The sequence below is a fragment of the Capsicum annuum genome, chromosome 1 (genome assembly GCF_002878395.1).
Source record: "Capsicum annuum cultivar UCD-10X-F1 chromosome 1, UCD10Xv1.1, whole genome shotgun sequence".
Taxonomy (NCBI): Eukaryota; Viridiplantae; Streptophyta; class Magnoliopsida; order Solanales; family Solanaceae; genus Capsicum; species Capsicum annuum.
The window spans coordinates 4,366,504-4,386,406 of record NC_061111.1 but is presented as its reverse complement, the minus strand read 5'-3'; the positions used below and the strand labels follow the sequence as shown (position 1 = coordinate 4,386,406).

Here is a 19,903-nt window from a genome sequence, read left to right as displayed (position 1 = left end):
TGTTTTTGTTTCTATTTATCCGAGTTATTTCAGGGTTATAATTTGGATTTTAGTTTGTTTATGTTATGTTGGCATCTATGCTTAAACCCTTCTATCTTTTTTATTTAATGAAATGCAATGTCCCTTTTGTTTCGTGTATAATATAGTTTGTTTTTTATATACAGTTCTCTTTATGCTGATTCTAATGACATGACATGCATACGGAATTTTTAGCCTGATCTTAAAATCCAAACTAATCAAGATGTAATGAAGCAGGATCGGAAATATGATAAAGAAGAAGCACTAGAAGAAATAAGCAAAGAGTTGGAACAGTTTGAAGACAAACCGAATCCTAATTTGAATGAGACTGATCCAATAAATCTAGGGAATCAAAAAGATGTTAGGGAAACTAAAATCAGTGTACATGTTTTGCCACAGCTAAAAGATGGAATGATTCAAGCATTAATTGATTATAAGGATTTTTTGCATGGTCTTATGATGATATGCCTGGTTTAAGCACTGAATTAGTGGCTCACAAATTGCCAACTGACCCCGCATTCCCTCCTGTCAAACAGAAGTTGAGGAAGTTTAAAACTGATGTAAGTATTAAAATCAAAGAGGAAATCATGAAACAACTTGAAGCCAAAGTAATTCGAGTGGCTCATTATCCCATGTGGTTATCCAATGTTGTTCCCCTACCAAAGAAATATGGCAAAATTTGAGTATGTGTTGATTACCGTGATTTGAACAGAGCAAGTTCGAAAGATGATTTTCCACTGCCCAACATCCATATTTTGTTAGACGACTGTGCTAAACATGAGGTTGCCTCTTTTGTGGATTGCTATACCGGATATCACCGGATCATTATGGATGATGAAGACGCGGGGAAGACGTCTTTTATCACACCATAGGGGACCTATTGTTATCGAGTGATGCCATTCGGTTTGAAGAATGTTGGAGAAACATACATGAGAGCCATGACCACTATGTTTCATGATATGATGCATAAGGAGATTGAGGTCTACGTGGATGATGTGATTATTAAGTCAAAAAGTTAGGCCGACCATGTTAAAGATTTAAGAAAGTTCTTTAAAAGGCTTCGCAGGTATAATCTCAAGCTTAACCCGGTAAAATGTGTATTTAGAGTTTCGTCTAAAAAGCTGTTGGGGTTTGTAGTCAACCGTCGGGGGATTGAATTGGATCCCTCGAAAATCAAAGCCATTCAGGATTTACCTCCACCCAAGAATAGGACGGAGGTGATGAGTTTTCTTGGTAGACTGAACTACATTAGCAGGTTCATTGCTCAACTCACAACCACTTATGAACCCATATTCAAGTTGCTGAAAAAGAGTGTTGTGGTAGAATGGACTGAAGAATGTCAGGAAGCATTTGACAGAATCAAAAGTTATTTGTCAAATTCGCCCGTGCTGGTACCACCGGAGCCTGTTAGGCCTTTGATCTTATATTTATAAGTCATGGACAATTCTGTCGGTTGTGTCCTAGGTCAACATGATGTCACAGGCAAAAAGGAGTAGGCTATTTATTATCTTAGCAAGAAGTTCACCGCATATGAGGCCAGGTATACTCTTCTTAAAAGGACGTGTTGTGCCCTAACTTGGGTAGCACAGAAGTTGAAGCATTATCTCTCATCCTATACTACTTATCTCATCTCCCCATGGATCTTTTGAAGTATATCTTTCAGAAGCCTATGACGACAGGTCGATTGGCAAAGTGGCAAATATTGCTTATCGAGTTCAACATTGTATATGTGACTCGAACTACCATGAAAGCCCAAGCCTTGGTAGATCATCTTGCTGAGAATCCCATTGATGAAGAGTACGAGCCATTAAAGACATATTTTCCTGACGAAGAAGTGTCGTGTATCGATGAAGTCGTTATAGATGTTGATCCAGATTGAAAGTTGTTCTTCGATAGAGCTGTCAATATAAAAGGAGTCAGAATAGGTGTGGTTCTTATCTCTTAATCGAGACAATATTTCCCGGTAATAGTACAACTTTGATTTTACTATACTAACAACATGGCAGAGTATGAAGCTTGCATTCTTGGTTTAAGGTTAGCTGTGGATATGGGAGTCCAGAAATTATTGGTGTTGGGGGATTCAAATTTGCTCATCCATCAAATTCAAGGAGATTGGAAGACGCGAGATTTGAAGCTCATCCCATATCGACAATGCTTGCAGGAGCTATGTCAACGGTTTGTGTTAGTAAAATTTAGGCACATTCCAAGGATTCATAATAAAATTGCTGATGCTTTAGCCACTCTGTTTTCAATGCTCCAACATCCTGATAAAGCCTACATCGATCCAGTACATAGACAGAGTCGTGATCAGCATGCTTACTATAATGCAGTTGAAGAAGAGCTCGATGAAGAACCCTGGTTCTTGGATATTAAGCAATACATTCAGTCAAGAGAATACCCAACATATGTCACCAACGATCAAAAGAGGGCTATTAGGTGTTTGGCTAATGGATTTTTCTTAAGTAGGGGGATCTTATATAAGAGAACCCCAGATCTGGTACTTTTGAGGTTTGTAGATGTAAGATAAGCCTCGGCAATCATGGTTGAAATACATTCTGGAGTATTTGGGTCGCATATGAACGATCATGTCTTGTCAAAGAAGATTTTTTGAGTAGGTTATTACTGTCTTACTATGGAGATAGATTCTATTCGATTTGTTCAAAAGTGTCATCAATGTCAGGTACATGGTGATCTGATACATTCTCCTCCTGTTGAGTTGCATGTAATGGCCGCTCCATGGCTGTTTGTGGCTTGGGGAATGGATTTGATTAGACCGATTAAGCTGAAGGCATCAAATGGACATAGATTCATTTTGGTAGCCATTGATTACTTCACAAAGTGGGTGGAAGCAGTAACTTTCAAGTCAGTGACAAAGAAGGTTGTGGTAGATTTTGTTCATGCCAATATCATTTGTACGTTTGGAATTCATAAGATGATCATTACTGACAATGCTGCCAATCTCAATAGTCATTTGATGCAAGAAGTGTGTCAACATCCAAAGGCCAATGGTGTTGTAGAAGCCGCCAATAAGAATATAAAAAAGATACTGCAAAAAATGGTACAAGGGTCTAGACAGTGGCATAAAAAGTTGTCGTTTGCATTGCTAGGTTATCGCACCACTGTTCGCACTTCAATAGGGGAAAGTCCATATTTATTGGTGTATGGAACAGAAGCAGTCATCCCTGCAGAAGTTGAAATTCCCTCTCTTCGAGTCATTGTAGAAGCAGAGATTAATGATGATGAATGGGTAAAAACCCGACTGGAGCATTTGAGTTTGATTGAGGAAAAAAGGCTAATGTCTGTGTATCATGGCCAGTTGTATCAGAGGAGGATGGCTCGAGCGTATAACAAAAAGGTCCGTCCCAGGAATTTTGAAGTTGGTCAGTTGGTATTGAAACGTATCCTTCCTCACCAGGTTGAAACGAAAGGCAAGTTCTTCCCTAACTGGCAAGGTCCCTTCGTTGTGAAGAAAGTGTTGCCCAATGGAGCCTTATATTTGACAGATATTGAAGGAAAAATGACAGAAATGGCTATCAATGCTAATGCGGTCAAAACATATTATGTATGATATTTTATCCTTTGTTCATTTTATTGCATGTTTAGTACTTGCATTTTTTTAAGATTGATATGATGAAGGCATTTTATTCTTCTATCCAAACATTGTGTCATCCTTTGTTTACCCATTTGAGCTTCGTTTTATTTTTTCTTTCATACCCCTCTTTTGGAATCAAAATAGAGTCAAAGATAAATGTCAAGAAAATAAGAATAAAAGAAAGAGTTCAAAAAAAAATCAAATCAAAACAAAGAATAAGCTTATGGAACTACGTGCGACCTGATTCTCCTCTCTCGAGAGTGAGATACGTAGGCTGCCCTATTTCGGGCTCGGTCCAACCAAATAAAGATTTAAGATTTACCCAGTCAATAAAAACTGGGGCATGAGTTAATGTGTTGTTTGAGTCGATTCCAAAAGTTGTAAGTCTCACCCCCACTTCAAGTGTCATTTGAACCTCTTTTCATCCTTTTCTAACCTTATTCGAAAGCCAAGTTACAACCAAAGAAAGTCCTTCAGATCAATTTTTGATAATGTTAAGGCTAAGCATGCAATGGATATGATGATACATTGTGAGGTACCACGTGTCTCCCTCAGCATAAGAAATCAGGAAAGAAATACAAAATAAGAGAGTCTTATTGGTGAAAACCCCCTTGGGCATCATAAGGCGATGGTGAGTTGAGAGAAATGAAAATGAGAGAGTCTTATTGGTGAAAACCCTCGCAGGCACCATAAGGCGATGGTGAATGGAGAGAAATAAAAATAAGAGAGTCTTATTGGTAAAAACCCTCACGGGCATCGTAAGGCGATGGCGAGTTCAAGAGAAAAGTGAAAAGTGAAAAGAAAGAGATTTGTTGGTGAAAGTCTTTTAAGATGTCGTCAATTGAGTGTGATGTATGAGTCCAATGGATTTGAAGAAGCGGCTCAGCGGCAAAGGCTCGAACTCAACAACAATGGGGAGTTTGGATAGGAAGATCAGGCAGCTTAATCCAAAATGCATGTCATACTCATTGGAGTGGGTTGCCGTATTCAGATAAGTTTCCTTTTTTTTTAATATGGGACATTGCCCTTTTCTTTCATTTACATATTCAAGCTTTTTGTCTTTTTATGTCATTTATTAAAATAAAAGTCACCATCATTTCTTTACATTTTAAGTCAAGTCTGTGTCAAAACAAGCGAGAAAGGATTTCAAAATTTACTACCATTCTTTCCAATTATATGAGGAAAAGCCAAGGACCAGCACATGAAAGAAATATGATCGTAATTCAACGCGAAGCAAAGGAAGTCTATCAACCGACAGGCTATTGGATTCATGGAAGCATTCAGATTTGGGAAAAGGGTGCACCTCAGAGGCATGGTAAAATGAAAACCCATTGTTCGAGTCAGAACTCATTTCCCTCAATCTGGATCCAGGTCAATGATGTGGTAAGACAGGGCAAGTGTCAGCGATTTGGAACATAGATGAAAGGAAGGAGTGTTGGGGCAGATACCTGAGAAGCCAAGAGCTGCAAGCCACCACTAAGTTTTTAACTAACAAATTTTCTTTGTTGAAATGGGGGGAAATTCGCTTCACTTAATTCAGCTACCATTGGAAATGCACATCCGTGGGATTTTTGAAAAATGGAATTTTACTTTCTGCTCAGGACCCTCCTGAAAAATGGGATTTTACTTTCTGCTCAGGACCCTCCTAAAAAATGGAATTTTATTTCATGTTCAGGACCCTCCTGAAAAATGGGATTTTACATTCTGCTCAGGACCCTTCTGAATAATGGGACTTTATTTTCTGCTCAGGACCCTCTCCTGAAAAATGGGATTTTACTTTCTGCTCAGGACCCTCCTGAATAATGGTACTTTATTTTCTGCTCAGGACCCTCCTGAAAAATGGGATTTTACTTTCTGTTCAGGACCCTCCTGAAAAATGGGACTTACTGTCTGCTCAGGACCCTCCTGAAAAATGAGACTTTACTTTCTGTTCAGGACCCTCCTGAAAAATGGGATTTTACTGTCTGCTCAGGACCCTCCTGAAAAATGGGACTTTACTTTCTGTTTAGGACCCTCCTGAAAAATGAGATTTTACTTTCTGTTCAGGACCCTCCTGAAAAATGGGATTTTACTTTATGTTCAGGACCCTCCTGAAAAATGATACTTTACTTTCTGTTCAAGACCCTCCTGAAAAATGGGGTTCTACTTTATGCTCAGGACCCTCCTGAAAAATAGGACTTTGCCTTCTGCTCACCCTCCTAAAAAATGGGATTTTACTTTATGTTTAGGACCCTCCTGAAAAATGGGACTTTACTTTCTGTTCAGGACCCTCCTGAAAAATGGGACAACGCTTTCAAAAATGAAATACTACTTTACTATAATTTTTGTTTGGAATAATTTTTATTTTAGTTTTAATTTTGGATTTCAGGGACCCGCCTGAAGAATAGGGTGATGAAATAGCTAGTCAGGATCCCACCTGGAGAACAGGGTGAAGAAATTGAAAGGCAAGCAACAAGTTGAAGAAATTACAAGTCAGGAGCCCGCCTGAAGAATAGGGTGATAAAAGCCGAGTCAAGAGCCAACAGAAGCTGTATAGATAGGATTTTGTAATTTCATTTATTTTTTTTAACTTGTAATTTTCATTTTTGATGTAATGACAGAGCCACGAACACCTAGATGGAACCTCACTCAACTGTCCAACTCGGTATAGTCCACTTCTCTTCCAACCCTTTAGATACTTGTGACTTCCTCATGACTTGGGTAGATAGGGTGTCCAACAGGATTCGATTGTCATTCTTTCTTTTACTCCTCTCTTTGAATAAAGATCGGGACAAAATTCGATCTCGCTGTTTACTTCTTTGTCTGAAAATACTGCGTGTTTACATTCAAAGGGGGCATACTGTAGACACGTAATTTCGTCCCTCCCCGATATCATTTTACCCATTTTTACCTTATCCTACCCATGTAATTACATTCCACCAAAATAAAAAAAATAAAAAAAATAAAAAAAACTCCCAACAAAATCCCTAACAAACTTTATTTCTTTTAAATATCCTAACAACCCTTTCAATTAAAATAAGACACCTAACCCTTACCCCTCCAATTAAAAAACAACACCTCACCCTCTCTTTTTCTTGTCCACAAAGAAAGAAACATGGACTAAAAACAAAAATAAGAGGAACCTTCCAAGAAGGGAGTACTCATTCTTTTTTCATTATATATAACAAAGGGAGTGCACGAAAAAGGGGGGGCCGAACGATTTTTTTCTGCTTTCTTTCTCTTATCATCATCATCTACCCATAATACACTAAAAAATCACACCCACCATTAGGAATTCATCATTCATAACGCACACAGATACACAAAATTGCACACACATCTCCCTCAAAATCACGAGCCACGCCCTCGAATCTTACCGAAAATACAGGTTTAGTGAGTGGGTCACCTTTTTCGGCGACATACTCATCGGAATCACGTCAAAGTCATCCCTAACACCTCCAAGATCGTCAAATCCAGTCTGAGTTTCTCATTCTTACGATTTTAGCTCAGTTTATACTGGTTTATAGTTTCTATCGCGTATTGGAGTGTTGGGATTTCTCCCGTTTTGCATTTTATTCATCGACATTAGGCTGGGATCTGACTGTTTTGGTCGTTGTTCGCTCATCGGAGAGCAGTTTTGATCGGGGTTACTTTTCTATCAGATTTTAAAGGTGCTTTGGTTCTGTCTGTTTGGGGAATTATTATCGATATCGTGTTTTGGATTCTGACGTGACCAAGTCGTGTCAAGATTCGGAATTCGATTCTCATAGCTAGGTGTACTCCTGTTTGAAATCTGTTTGGTTGAGAATCCTGGGTTACCAAGAAGGTTGGTCATCGTTGAGGTTCCTGTTCGAGGATTTTGGTCTTCGTATTTCTCTTTATTATCGACAAAGACGTTTTATCGAGGTCCATTCTCTTAACTTGTTCTCTTTGCTTTATCTCGATTTATTGAATTGTCATGATTATGTGTGATGTGATCATGGTTGGTGGATTTTTGTTGGTGTTATGAGGTTATAATTATGTGTTTGACGATTGAATTTCGTTAATATATGGGATGAATCGGAGTAACGTTGAAGGTTTGATTGATAAAAAATGAAATTAGTGGGACGTGGAATTGAAATTGATAAAAAGTAAGCGTTAATTTATTTTGATTCATTGAATATCGTTGATGTGATAGTATCATGATAGGTCGAATTGGATAGGTAAAGAGTAGGTTCGGGTAGGCAAAAGTAGGACTTGCAATCGTTGAATGATGAAAAGTGTTTTGTTGAAATGTGTGTATTTATGTTTTTGGATTGAAATGTATTCATTTGGCCAGGAAATGCCCCGAAGGTTGATGTATTTTTTCACCGGGAAAGCCCCGACGTATTATGTTGGCGAAAGACGTTCGTGATGAAGGTCCGAAGCATCGGGTAAAGCACGAGAGCATAGTTAGAATTAGTAAAGGTTAGATAGGATTTATTTTGCATTTTTTATATTTGGACTATATAATTGGACTGGACACCGTACTTTTGATTCGTTTTTGTTCTGTTTGTCTGTTTGATTAGGTTTACGTGTTTGTGTGGTTTGTACATTCATAGTGTCAAAATTAGCCAATACGCTTCACCAAACGACCGTGGTCGAACCACGGGATCGAGGGGTGCCTAACACCTTCCCCTCGGTCAACAGAATTCCTTAGCCGGAATCTCTGTTCGCAAACCAGTTTAAAGAGTCAAATGATTTTGAAAAGGATTTTCCAATGGTGACTTGGCACACCGGATTATGCCAAGTGGCGACTCTGAATAAAAAATGTAAATAGTCCTTTTTTTTAAAACAAATTTTCATCTTTGTCACTTTAATAATAAAAACCCTTTCAAATTCTTAAAATCAATTCTTTTGGAGTTAGAAAAAGGGGTGTGACACGCGTGACGTGACAAAAATGCCCAATAAAAAAACACGTGCCAAATAAATTTTAAAAAAAATTATGAACTAAAAATATTATAATTAATTATTAAAACTAAACTAACCCACCCCCACGACTACATCACCCCCGACCCCTACCCCACCCAGACCCCCGCCCACCCCATCATTTACATTCAACCCAACTTTTCTTTCCTTACAAAATCACCATTGCCACATCAATGACTTTTCTCTATTTTCTTTAATAATATCAAGCAAATTTTAAATTTGTGTCAGTCTAGCCGGTAAAAATAAAGCTTCGCCGAAAACTTGATTGACCCAATTTCATTTTTATTTGGTTAGTAAGAACAAGTGAAAAAAAAATCAGTTGGTGGTTCCCGGCGATGATGTCGTCGTGACAGCAGCAAGCAAAACGATGGTGGTTCCGGCGATGACCTCCTCGGACGAACGCTCTCTCTCGCCAGTTTTCTCTCAAATTGCACAATCTCTATTTTTTTCGATCTCTCTCCCGAACTCAATCTCTATCACTCCCTCAATCTCCCTCTTCCCTTCACTCAATTTTTACCCCATTTCTCCCTCCCCTCCGGCATGTATATGTGTGCGTATGTGCGGTGGTATCTGTGTGTGTGCGCAATATGTGTTGTTGTGTATGTCTATTATGTGTATAAAAATAGAGACGGAGAAAAGTGTATTGTGAGGTTTTTGTGTGTGACCTCTGTGTGTGTATATAGCTCTCTCTCAATTGGAAAAAAATGAAGCCTTCAACTTCTTCTTTATTTGACTTTTCTTCTAATTCTACTACTGGTAAATTTCATGGTTTGATTTGTGGTTGTAAGTTCTCATGATTGAGGTCGTGGTTTGCAAAGGAAGACGCTGATGACGGAGGGTTGTGAAGAAGATGATAAATGAGGGCGGGGGTTGCGAAAAAGACGATAAGAGGGGGAGGGGGTGAAGAAGATGATTGGGGGGGGGGGGGCTTTTTTTTAATTCTTTTTATTAAAAAATTATAATAATTAAAAATCATATTAATAAAATAATTTAATATAAGTTTTTTAATTAAAAAAGGTAAAATATTATTTAATATACTGTTCACGCGCTCAAGGAGAGTGTAACACACTCTCCTTGCCAACTCAGCATTTTGTGCCTAATAGGTATCAATTTTAACACTTGAGGGGTCTGATAGGTACAAGCCTTAGTTGAGGGGTTTAAGTGAATTTTCAGGACAAGTTTGAGGTCCTATCGATGGGTTTGACCTTCTGAAATTATTGCATGTAAACAACACAAAATCTTACAACAATCTAAGATGGAGAAAATCATTTTTCTTTCCTACTGGCCTTATAAATGGTATCGAATCAAATGATTTTATCCACAATTCATAAAATAATAAAAGTTTCGATATAATCAATTAAATAACGACTTCTATGATTTTGTTTTCCCAAAAATTTTCCGTGCATCGCGTCGGTAATATGATAGTTATATTTTAACACATAAATGAGGGTATAATATAGTATATTAAAAAACGCATAATTAATGTTTTTCTATGGGCCGTATAAAAGAAAATCACAACAAATAATGAGACGTATAAAAGAGAAACACGACAAATAATTTGCAAGAAAGGGAGTATTCAATATCTTTTTCCAAAATTGTTGACATTCGAATTTGAAAAGTTGAAATTGGTTTTATCTCCTCCATTGTTATGCCTTTTGTCTGCAAATTTGCAAGATAAAATGTATATAAAGAGAAAAAAAAAAAAAAACTGTAAAGATTACTAATAATGTAGAGGGTTCAATTTTCAAACACAACAATTTTAAAATCTAAAAATAAATAAAAATAAAATTAAAAAAGGAGATAGAACGTATATACCAAAAATAATCCATGCGAAAGAGAAATTTTTCCCCTGATAAATATCTCGTGAGATTTGCAATGAAGAAAAACAAGTACCTTAACGATTTTGATTGCTGGCTTATTCAAAAGTTTTAATTTTTTCTCCAACTTGATGTCCTCCAATTTAGATAGTTTTTTTTTCTCCTTGTACCTCATTATTATAACAAAAAAGTAAACATAACACCAATAAAATTTGTCGAACAATTCTTTGAGACATCCTGAATTCATTCATCTTTTTGTAAGCATGAATGTAAGGCCTTTTTTGCAAAAATCAAACCAATTAATATAATAACATAAAAGCTCTAAAAACTATCAGAAAGGTGTTATATAAGGCTGGATACTCGAGATCAAGGTAACTACCATATAAATATTGAATTAATGTTAATCTTCTGAAGCATGGTCAACAGAATCTGCAAGACTTATCTTTATTTAATAAATGTTAATTGACCATATTTAAGTAGAATCCAAATAACAATTAGAACATAGATTTCATCAGCACTAACCAAATTTACGAAGACGATTTTGAGTTGAGACTCGTTGGGTGGTTGGGCTCGACTATACTGAGCTCAAGAACTAAGAAGGCAAATGGCCCTTACGTTATGTGGTCTTCGTTCCATCATTACGATTTATTTGAAGGTTGAATTATGCCCAAGATCCATTTTGAGTTGAGACTCGTTAGGTGGTTAAGCTAAACTATGTAAATTGGACTCCATTCAAGTACATTAAGCCCAAGAAATAAGAAGGCAAATGGCCCTTATGTTAAGTGGGCTCTGATCCATCATTACGATTTGTTTGAGGTTAAATTATATCTAAGATCTATTTTGAGTTGAGACTCGTTAGGTGGTTGGGCTCGACTATGTAAATTGGACTCGATTCAAGTATATTAAGCCATAGAAATAAGAAGGCAAATGGCCCTTACGTTATGTGGTCTTCGTTCCATCATTACGATTTATTTGAAGGTTGAATTATGCCCAAGATCCATTTTGAGTTGAGACTCGTTAGGTGGTTAAGCTAAACTATGTAAATTGGACTCCATTCAAGTACATTAAGCCCAAGAAATAAGAAGGCAAATGGCCCTTATGTTAAGTGGGCTCTGATCCATCATTACGATTTGTTTGAGGTTAAATTATATCTAAGATCTATTTTGAGTTGAGACTCGTTAGGTGGTTGGGCTCGACTATGTAAATTGGACTCGATTCAAGTATATTAAGCCATAGAAATAAGAAGGCAAATGGCCCTTATGTTAAGTGGGCTTTGTTCCATCATTACGATTTGTTTGAGGTTAAGCTACACCCAAAATCCATTTTGAGTTGAGACTTGTTAGGTGGTTGGACTCGACTATGTAAATTGGACTCGATTCAAGTATACTAAGCCCAAGAAATAAGAGGGCACATGGCCCATGTCTTAAGTGGGCTTCATTCCATTATCACATTTCTTTTGGAATTGGGTTTACACCCAATGGCCCTTGTGTTAAGTGGGCTTCATTCCATTATCACATTTCTTTTGGAATTGAGTTTACACCCAAGATCCTTTGAGACTCGTTAGATGGTTGGGCTCAACTACATTAATTGGGTTTAACTCTAGTATATATTAAGCCCAAAAAATAAAAAGGCAAATGGCCCTTAGGTTAAGTGGACTTCCTTCCATTCATTACATTTCTTTTAACTAAAAACTACACAAATACACAACTTATGTTTTCAATATTATGAAAAATTTCAACTTCTTAAACATATTATAAAAATTTCAACTTCTTAAACATATTATAAAAATCTCAACATAGACACAGAATGCTATGTCTATGTCGGCTATGTTATGTGTATTAATAGGGAGAGAGTAAAGTAGTTAAAAAAATGGGAGAGAGTATAATTACTTCCAAAAAAGTTGATATTTATGTTATTTATACTTCTTTTAAAGTTGAGTTCAACCCAAAGGTTGATATTTATGTCATTTTTACTTCTTTTAAAGTTGAGTTCAACCCAAAGGTTGATATTTATGTCATTTTTACTTCTTTTAAAGTTGAGTTCAACCCAAGATTCATTTTGAGCCGAGACTCTTCGGAATCGTTTGATGTAAGGTATATAAGAGATGAATAGTTTCAAAATAAAACAATTCATTTTGAGCCGAGGCTCTTGGGAATCATTTGATGTAAAATGACTAGTTTCATTTCCGTTTGATGTAAAATGAACAGTTTCTAAAATGAAGGACTATATTATCTCATGTTTGATGTTTGGTGTGACGTATTAGCTAGTACATGAATTATTTATCCCACAATTATCCCTTCATGGTGGGATAATTAAACCCGAGATAACTCTCTTTCCCAACCAAACGACCCCAAAGCAGTACATTTTTAAACTTAAAAAATGTGGTAATTTTTCTGTCATATGGTGCCTCATCACACTATGAACACTCATTCATTTTAATAAAGCACCACTTGCTTACAAAGAATCAACAGTAGAATCTCTTACAACTCTACTTTTTCCTAGAGACTCAACATTTACATGAAATCAACCAACCATCACTCCAGAACACATTGGGAACGAAAACCGAGAGGTCAAAAAAGGGTGAAAGGGGTAGACAACTACATATTTCTGATATATATACTGTTAGCTTTCAGTCAGTTAGGATGAAAGCGCAAGCTCAGCCCACGCCAAAGAAGATGCCTTGAGCTCCGCAGTGATAGAAGTGTCGATGTTGCTCTCCAAGATAGCACACAGGTCCTTCATGGAAGTCCTCCTACTAGTACTCGGGTGGATGCAAAGGTTGATCACCTCACATATCACCTTGAGGTCTTCCTGTTTGAAATGTTTCAACTCCGGATCAACCACGCAGGATAATACCTCAGGCACTTCAAGGAATTCCTTAGCCTGCATGTAAAAGGTCAAATTCAGGTTCTGCCAACGCGTTTACAAACTTGTTCTACCGCGGAAGTCCATAACATTTAAAAACTTTTCGCTTGAAAAGAAATGCTTACCCAATCTATTAAGCACCCTTTATCTTTGCAATATGGAGGCCTCCCACTGATTATTTCCAGTAGCAATACTCCAAATGCATAAATGTTACCCTGGACGTCAAGATGACGGCTCTCTAGAGTATTTGGAAGGACACATATGGCTCCTTCACTACTGATAGCACCGGAGTTCTTTTCTGATCTGGAAATTATCGACTTCCAACTTTCAAAATCAACAAGCTGCACCAAATAAAATGAGCTTTGAGAAGACAATTATAAATGCCCAAGTTCTTGTGACTGCTTAAGAGCATAATGGGTACGCGTTTAGCACTGTTTTGTACGTCATGATATATAATGGTCTTTTGTTTTACCTTAGGAGAAAAATCCTCTGTGAGATATACAGAATTTGAATTTAGTTCTGATATAGTAAATGGAGGGTCAAGTTCTGAATGGAAATACGTCAGTCCCTTAGCGATGCCAATAACTATTTTCATCCGGCGTGTCCAAGATAGTTGGCATCCTTCCCCATCTATGATACATTTAAAGAGTCAGGAATTCGCCTTGAAAACATATACTGAAGTGCACCAGAAAAACTAATCCACTTTACTCACAATGAAGGTGTTCATATAATGTCCCATTAGATGCATATTCAAACACCAACATCCTCGTAAAGGGACTACTCTCTCTGCAATATCCTAGAAGTTTCCCAGCATTCTCGTGATTTATTCTGGCCAATTCTGCCACCTAAGGTAAATAAACAGAAGTTAGAGCATGGAACTTAAGATGCAAACTTTTGGATCTTTTCCATTGCATATGAGAGCTAAATAGTGGTGATGAAGAAAGAATCAAGTCTCACCTCTTTCTGAAAATAAAGTTCAAGATAGGCTGTCCAGTGATCTTCTTTGACGCAAAGAGAAATTACAGCGATTTCAGGTCCACCTTTCATGGTTCCTTTGTAAACTACGCTATCTGGTGAAGATCCAATGATGTTGCTGAAGTCTTCACAAGCTACCTCAAGTTCTTGTCTGCTGTATCTTACGACATCTTTCAGCATACCGGTATCTAAAAAGAATATCATCAGTAAACAGAAACGATATTTGGCTCAATGCTTTTGAAAGTACTACAAAAACAAAGTTCAAGTGCATGATAGTACTACTAACCTACATAAATTGTCATATGATCTTTGTCACTTCCTGATTTCTTCCAAGGTATGATGGAGGACTTATTCTTAAGCTTCTGAAGGCCGGTCACAAGACCCACGATGAAGAGAGATCCCACCATAACTGCTGTTACCACTTCTAAAGCCACAAGCCAAGTGGGCTTGGAAGAAGATGAAGCAGCCTGATGTCTCGGCTCTGCAACAGGGTGCTTGTTCTTGATTGCTGATGCATGGTTAGTGGGAGGTGGAGTACCACCTATAATGTGATGTCAAAACAACCAGTTCAGTCTTACTATAATAAATATACCTTTTTGACTGTAACTGTTAAAAGAAAAAGGTTGAGAAATCAATTTTCCTAGATGTTTACTGGCTTCATCGTAAAGCTCGAGTAGCATTTCTTACCACATAGAGCAGCAGCGCGCTGCTTCGGATCTTTGTGCTGAAGGCAGTTCCCTTGAAAGCTAGATCTATGGAAACACAAAATAACAGGCATTAAGAAACAGAAAATGTAAGAGAAACGACACTTGTAGAGCATCACATTTACAGCAATGAAAATAACAGACTGTCAGGAAAAGAGAAGATAAGGTAAAACAAGAATCGTGGCGCAGAGTTAAGAACTGACTTTGGAAGGTAACCCAAACACTTTGGAATGCTTCCAATAAGAAAGTTGAACGAGAAATCAGCAACCTTGAGCTGGGATGTGCGACAAAAACCCATAGGGCTGGCACCAGAGGCATACCTAAAGAAACGAAAATAAGAAACCAATTGTTAGATAAAGATACACGTGATGGACATAAGGCTACACCAAACAGTTCTAACTCATTTTTCTTCAGAGAAATACAGATCATTTCCAAGAACATCATCGTTAAACTTTGAAACATGCATTGTGTATGCTGTAACATGGCTCTCATTGTCAAATATTAAAGGTTATGGCAAAAACACACTCCATTGGAGTCTTCCAATTCTCCCATGCTCCCATCAAACAACACTGATTAGTCCCCACTCCCCACACGTGAAATATGTGATATTTCTATGCTGACACTGAATATGCTACACTAGATTCAAGTAAAACATCAATGCGTGTCAATCTGCAGGTAGCACTTATCAAACAATGCTGACAGAAAGAATAAACTTCAATCTGTGAGCACCACTTCTTGAACTCTGTCATCATCATACCAGATAATTGACTGGCGTAATCAGAAGATCAGAAAATTAGGTTCTTTGGTCACTCAATCTTGAAATGTCTCTCACAAAACTAGAGGGCTTAGACGGAAATGCTCTAAGAAAGACTAACAATATTTGCAAGTAAACAGAGAATCATGTGCTACTCCCATTCCACATACCAGAAAATTCAAAAGGAAAAAGAAAAAGTACAAGAAGTAGCTAATTCACTCACATTCCATGAACACTGGAGGTAAAATCTGATCCATTATTAGCAGGCACTAGTCCTTGGAGTTTGTTCCTGTCCAACCGAAGTTCCTCAAGGTATTTCAAATTACCAAGCTCAGCAGGCAATTTCCCCATTAATCCATTAGATTGTAAGTTTCTGCAGAGACACATTCAAGTTAGAAAAGTAAGGGAGCTTCAACAAAGACTGATAAAGGCAAGTACAAATAAACCTACTAAATTCGAGTTCGACTAACATTTTCATAATGTTTGCCAAATTGCCAAGTTGGGGAGGAATTGGTCCTGTTAACTGATTAGCACCCAAATCCAAGACCTTCAGGTTTTTCAACAGGCCAATCTCCTTAGGAATTGTACCAATTAGCAGATTTCCATGCAAAATTCTGCATAGTGCCATTACATAAGCTTCTACAAACCACTCAAACGAACAATCAGAACTATGTATTGTTATAAATCTATTAAAATAACTTACAGTTCTTGCAAAGAGGAGAGTAGATGCAAGTTGGGTGAAAGAAATCCCTTCAACGAAGCGCCAGAAATGTTACTGTCACACGAACCAGTGGAAATGTGAATTAGAGGCTCATTTACACTAGACTTGAGTCCATAAAAAATCCACTAGATTGCATTTTAGTTGAGAAAAATCATTAATCAAACAACCTATCGATGCATAGGACATAAAAATTGAAGACAATAACTAACATTTTTATGACATGATCTTGAGCCATAGAACAAAAGATTCCAGCCCAACCACAAGGAGCTGAATCTAAGGCATTCCAATTTGACAAAACCAGATGAGGGTCTTCATATATAGCTTCCTTGAAAGTATTGAGAGCATAAACTGTATCACAAATAGTCCCCAAATCAGTTCCAATCAGAACAAACTACCTAATCTTTGAATTACACTCTTATAGAATGCAACAAGTATCTACAACAACAACAACACAGCCAGTCTAATCCCACAAGTGGATCTGCAGTAGGGTAGGATGTAGACCTTACTCCTACCTTTGCGAGGTAGAGAGGCTGTCTCGACCATCGGCTCGACAGAAAAGAAAAGAATTTGAAGCATGGTAGCAAGAAAATATGACAGCAAAATGCAGCAAGTAACTCAAAAACAAGAAAGTACAAGATCTTTCCTAAACAACATTACACAACACCTTGCATTATAACACTATATAATATGATCAACTAAAACACAAAAATTTGAAATTTTAAAACAATAACTACATCAAGATCTGAGCTTGAGTTGTTAGCACACACCTTCATTTGATGGAAAAGCATCACAGATCACAACAAATAGTAGTCCAACACTAACTAAAACTCTCAATAAAACACAAGTTCTCATCTTCTTTTCCTCACCACGAGAAATTAAACACTCTCAAGTACAATTAAACACTCTCAAGTACACAACTAAAGTTCTACAAAATCCCAGAACTAAAAGAACCCCATCTGCACAAACAGTTTCCAAGAGCTTCAAGAATCCACGAAAAGATGTATATATGACAGCAAAATGCAGCAAGTATCTCAAAAACAAGAAGATACAAGATCTTTCCTAAACAACATTGCATAACACCTTGCATTGTAACACGAAATGATCAATCAAAAAACTAAGATCTGAGCTTAAATTAATAGTACACACCTTCATTTGCTGGAAAAGCATCACAGATCACAATAAAAAGTAGTCCAACAGTAACTAAAACTCTCAACACAACACAAGTTCTCATCTTTTTTACTACAAGAAACACACTCAAGTACTCAACTAAAGTTCTACAAAACCCCACAACTGAAAGAACCCCATCTGAAGTAACAGTTCCCAAGAACTTCAAGAATCAACAAAATAAGAAAACCCCACAAAGCAAAAGATTCAAAACTGAAAGAAAAAACAGGAAAAGACCCAAGACGGTGAATTTAATAACAGATGAAAACAAACAAACATAGAAAAGCTAAATAAAGATAAAGTAGTCTTTTTTAGAAATGAAGGTGGAGAGAAAGACAAACAACAATAAAGAAAACAGAAGAAAGCTTAAGAGTGAATGCAAGAATCTAAATTTGTAACAACCCCATTGAGTACAAACTACTATTAAGTGTCACCAACTTGGTTAAAAATGCAAGAAAAGAAATGAATTTTGGATTCAAAGATTGATTTGGTGACAGTTTTATGAGCCAAAGAAGAAGAATTTTGGTGAACAAAAATGATTAAAAAACTATATGATAAAAATAAAAATAAAAATAAAAAGGGAGAGCAAAAATTATTATTTTTATTAAAGAGAAAAATGGAGAAGTAGATAATAGTAGATTATTATTAGTGATAAGAAGGAGAGGCGGACTAAAGGAAGTGTGGGCCTTTACTGGCATGGCTTCTTTTGGTTTCCAAATATCCTCAAAGTCGGTAGCTGTGAAATTAATTCTTCATATATAATGGCATGACTTTGATTGTAATCAACTTTTAAATATTTTCCCATAAATACAATTGCATGTATTTTTTTTTCTGGAAAGAAATAAATTATATTCAATGTATAGTATCTGTATTAAAATTTGATTAAATTAAAATTCATACTCGAAAGTCCAAAATCTCATATTGAGTCAATATATGGAGTTGAGTACTCACTAACAAGTGTGACTTCATAATAGAGTTAACGGTTCAATTGGATAGGATCGAGTGACTTATGTGAATGTGGTTAAGGTTTCAATCGAGTGATTTATACTTCGTTCGTCCCATTTTAATTGTCCCAAATTAGGATGGCACAGCTATTAAGAAAAATAATAAATAGCATGATTAGTTTACTATAGTACCCCTATTAAATAATGTTTACATTTTAATTTAAAGAAAGAGTAATTAATGCAAAGGGTAAAATATGGAGAGAAAAAAATTGTCTTGTCTTGATAAGTAAAAAAAGACAAATAAAATGAAACACCAAATTAGAAAATTTGGAACGGGTAAAATTGGACGGAGGAAGTATGAATCTCGTTAAGGGATCAATCGATATGAATCTGGTTAAGGTTTCAATCGAGTAGGATCGAGTGATTTATATGAATCTGGTTAAGGGATCAATCGAGTGATTCATGTGAATCTAGTTAGGGTTTCAAATCAGGTAGTATCAAGTGATTTTATATGATCTAATTAGGGGTTCAATCAGTTAGGATCGAGTGATTTTATATGAATCTTTTTTGATAAAAAAAAATATATATATATTTATACACGATTAAAAATGTGCAATAGATATTGAAATCTCTTCGATTTCTTTATATATTTATTTCTTTATATTGTAAAATTCGATAGTAAAAAATTTAATGTTACCACTATCTAAAGCTCAAATTCAAGACCTAAATACTTATTACTTTCAAGTTCCACTATATACTAGTTTGACAAATGGTTCTTGTCTTGTCTTTTAAAGTTTATTCATGTGAATTTATAGAAATTACAAAATTAATTTCATGTGAATCTCAAGATGTTTGGAGTGTGAGAATAGTCAATTATGAAATGTTAGTTTTCATGGAGAAGAATAAATGTTTACATGGAATCATTCCTTGAACTTTTTTATTTAGAGATTTTAAAAAAGCAATGATATTGTTTTTCCTTTACATACTACAAAACTATTTATTTTTGCAACTAGTGGAATATTTTTTTTTGCTTTTATTAGGGCTATTTTGTGGAAAAATAGTTACTTCGAATTAATTATTTTGAATTAATTATTCTATCCTCAAAATGAGATAAAATGTATAATATTACAATCGCGATATAACTAATTATAAGATGAGTTATCTTTTTTTAATCGCAATCAAATATGAATAAGCTTATTTTAAAATTGATGCCGAAATTTTAATGTCTTAAAATTCTTCTTTATTGCTAATCATGTTATTGGGGAACAGCTAATCATTGTTTTAGGGAATAAAAGTAAATTAGGTAAAGCTAGTTTTCCACACCATGTGATGGGGATTAGCGAAGACCTTTTTTTTTTAATTACTGATTTACCCCTATATTTCTTTACCCGTTCTATCCTTTTGATGAGTTCTTTTGTTAATG

The 19,903-nt window shown here is 36.2% G+C and overlaps 1 protein-coding gene across 1 annotated transcript; it reads right to left on the bottom strand.

Moving 5' to 3' along the window:
- Nucleotides 1–12,767: 12,767 nt before the first annotated feature.
- LOC107856549 (probable LRR receptor-like serine/threonine-protein kinase At1g63430) lies at nt 12,768–18,172 on the bottom strand. Its single transcript, XM_016701544.2, has 13 exons — nt 17,519–18,172; nt 16,582–16,720; nt 16,355–16,426; nt 16,122–16,265; nt 15,875–16,024; nt 15,101–15,217; nt 14,881–14,945; nt 14,480–14,734; nt 14,176–14,381; nt 13,931–14,063; nt 13,691–13,848; nt 13,344–13,559; nt 12,768–13,236 (listed from the first exon to the last, which is right to left on the bottom strand). The coding sequence occupies exons 1-13, from the start codon at nt 17,601–17,603 to the stop codon at nt 12,991–12,993; spliced, it is 1,986 nt and encodes a 661-aa protein (XP_016557030.1). The 5' UTR covers nt 17,604–18,172; the 3' UTR covers nt 12,768–12,990.
- Between the last annotated feature and the right edge of the window lie 1,731 nt (nt 18,173–19,903).

Coding starts and splice junctions, on each gene's coding strand:
- LOC107856549 (XM_016701544.2), bottom strand. CDS start 17,603: ATGAGAACTTGTGTTGTGTTGAGAGTTTTAGTTACTGTTGGACTACTT. Junction 14,946..15,100: donor TGTTTGGGTTACCTTCCAAA/GTCAGTTCTTAA, acceptor GTGTTTCCATAG/ATCTAGCTTTCAAGGGAACT. Junction 13,849..13,930: donor ATTATATGAACACCTTCATT/GTGAGTAAAGTG, acceptor AATGTATCATAG/ATGGGGAAGGATGCCAACTA.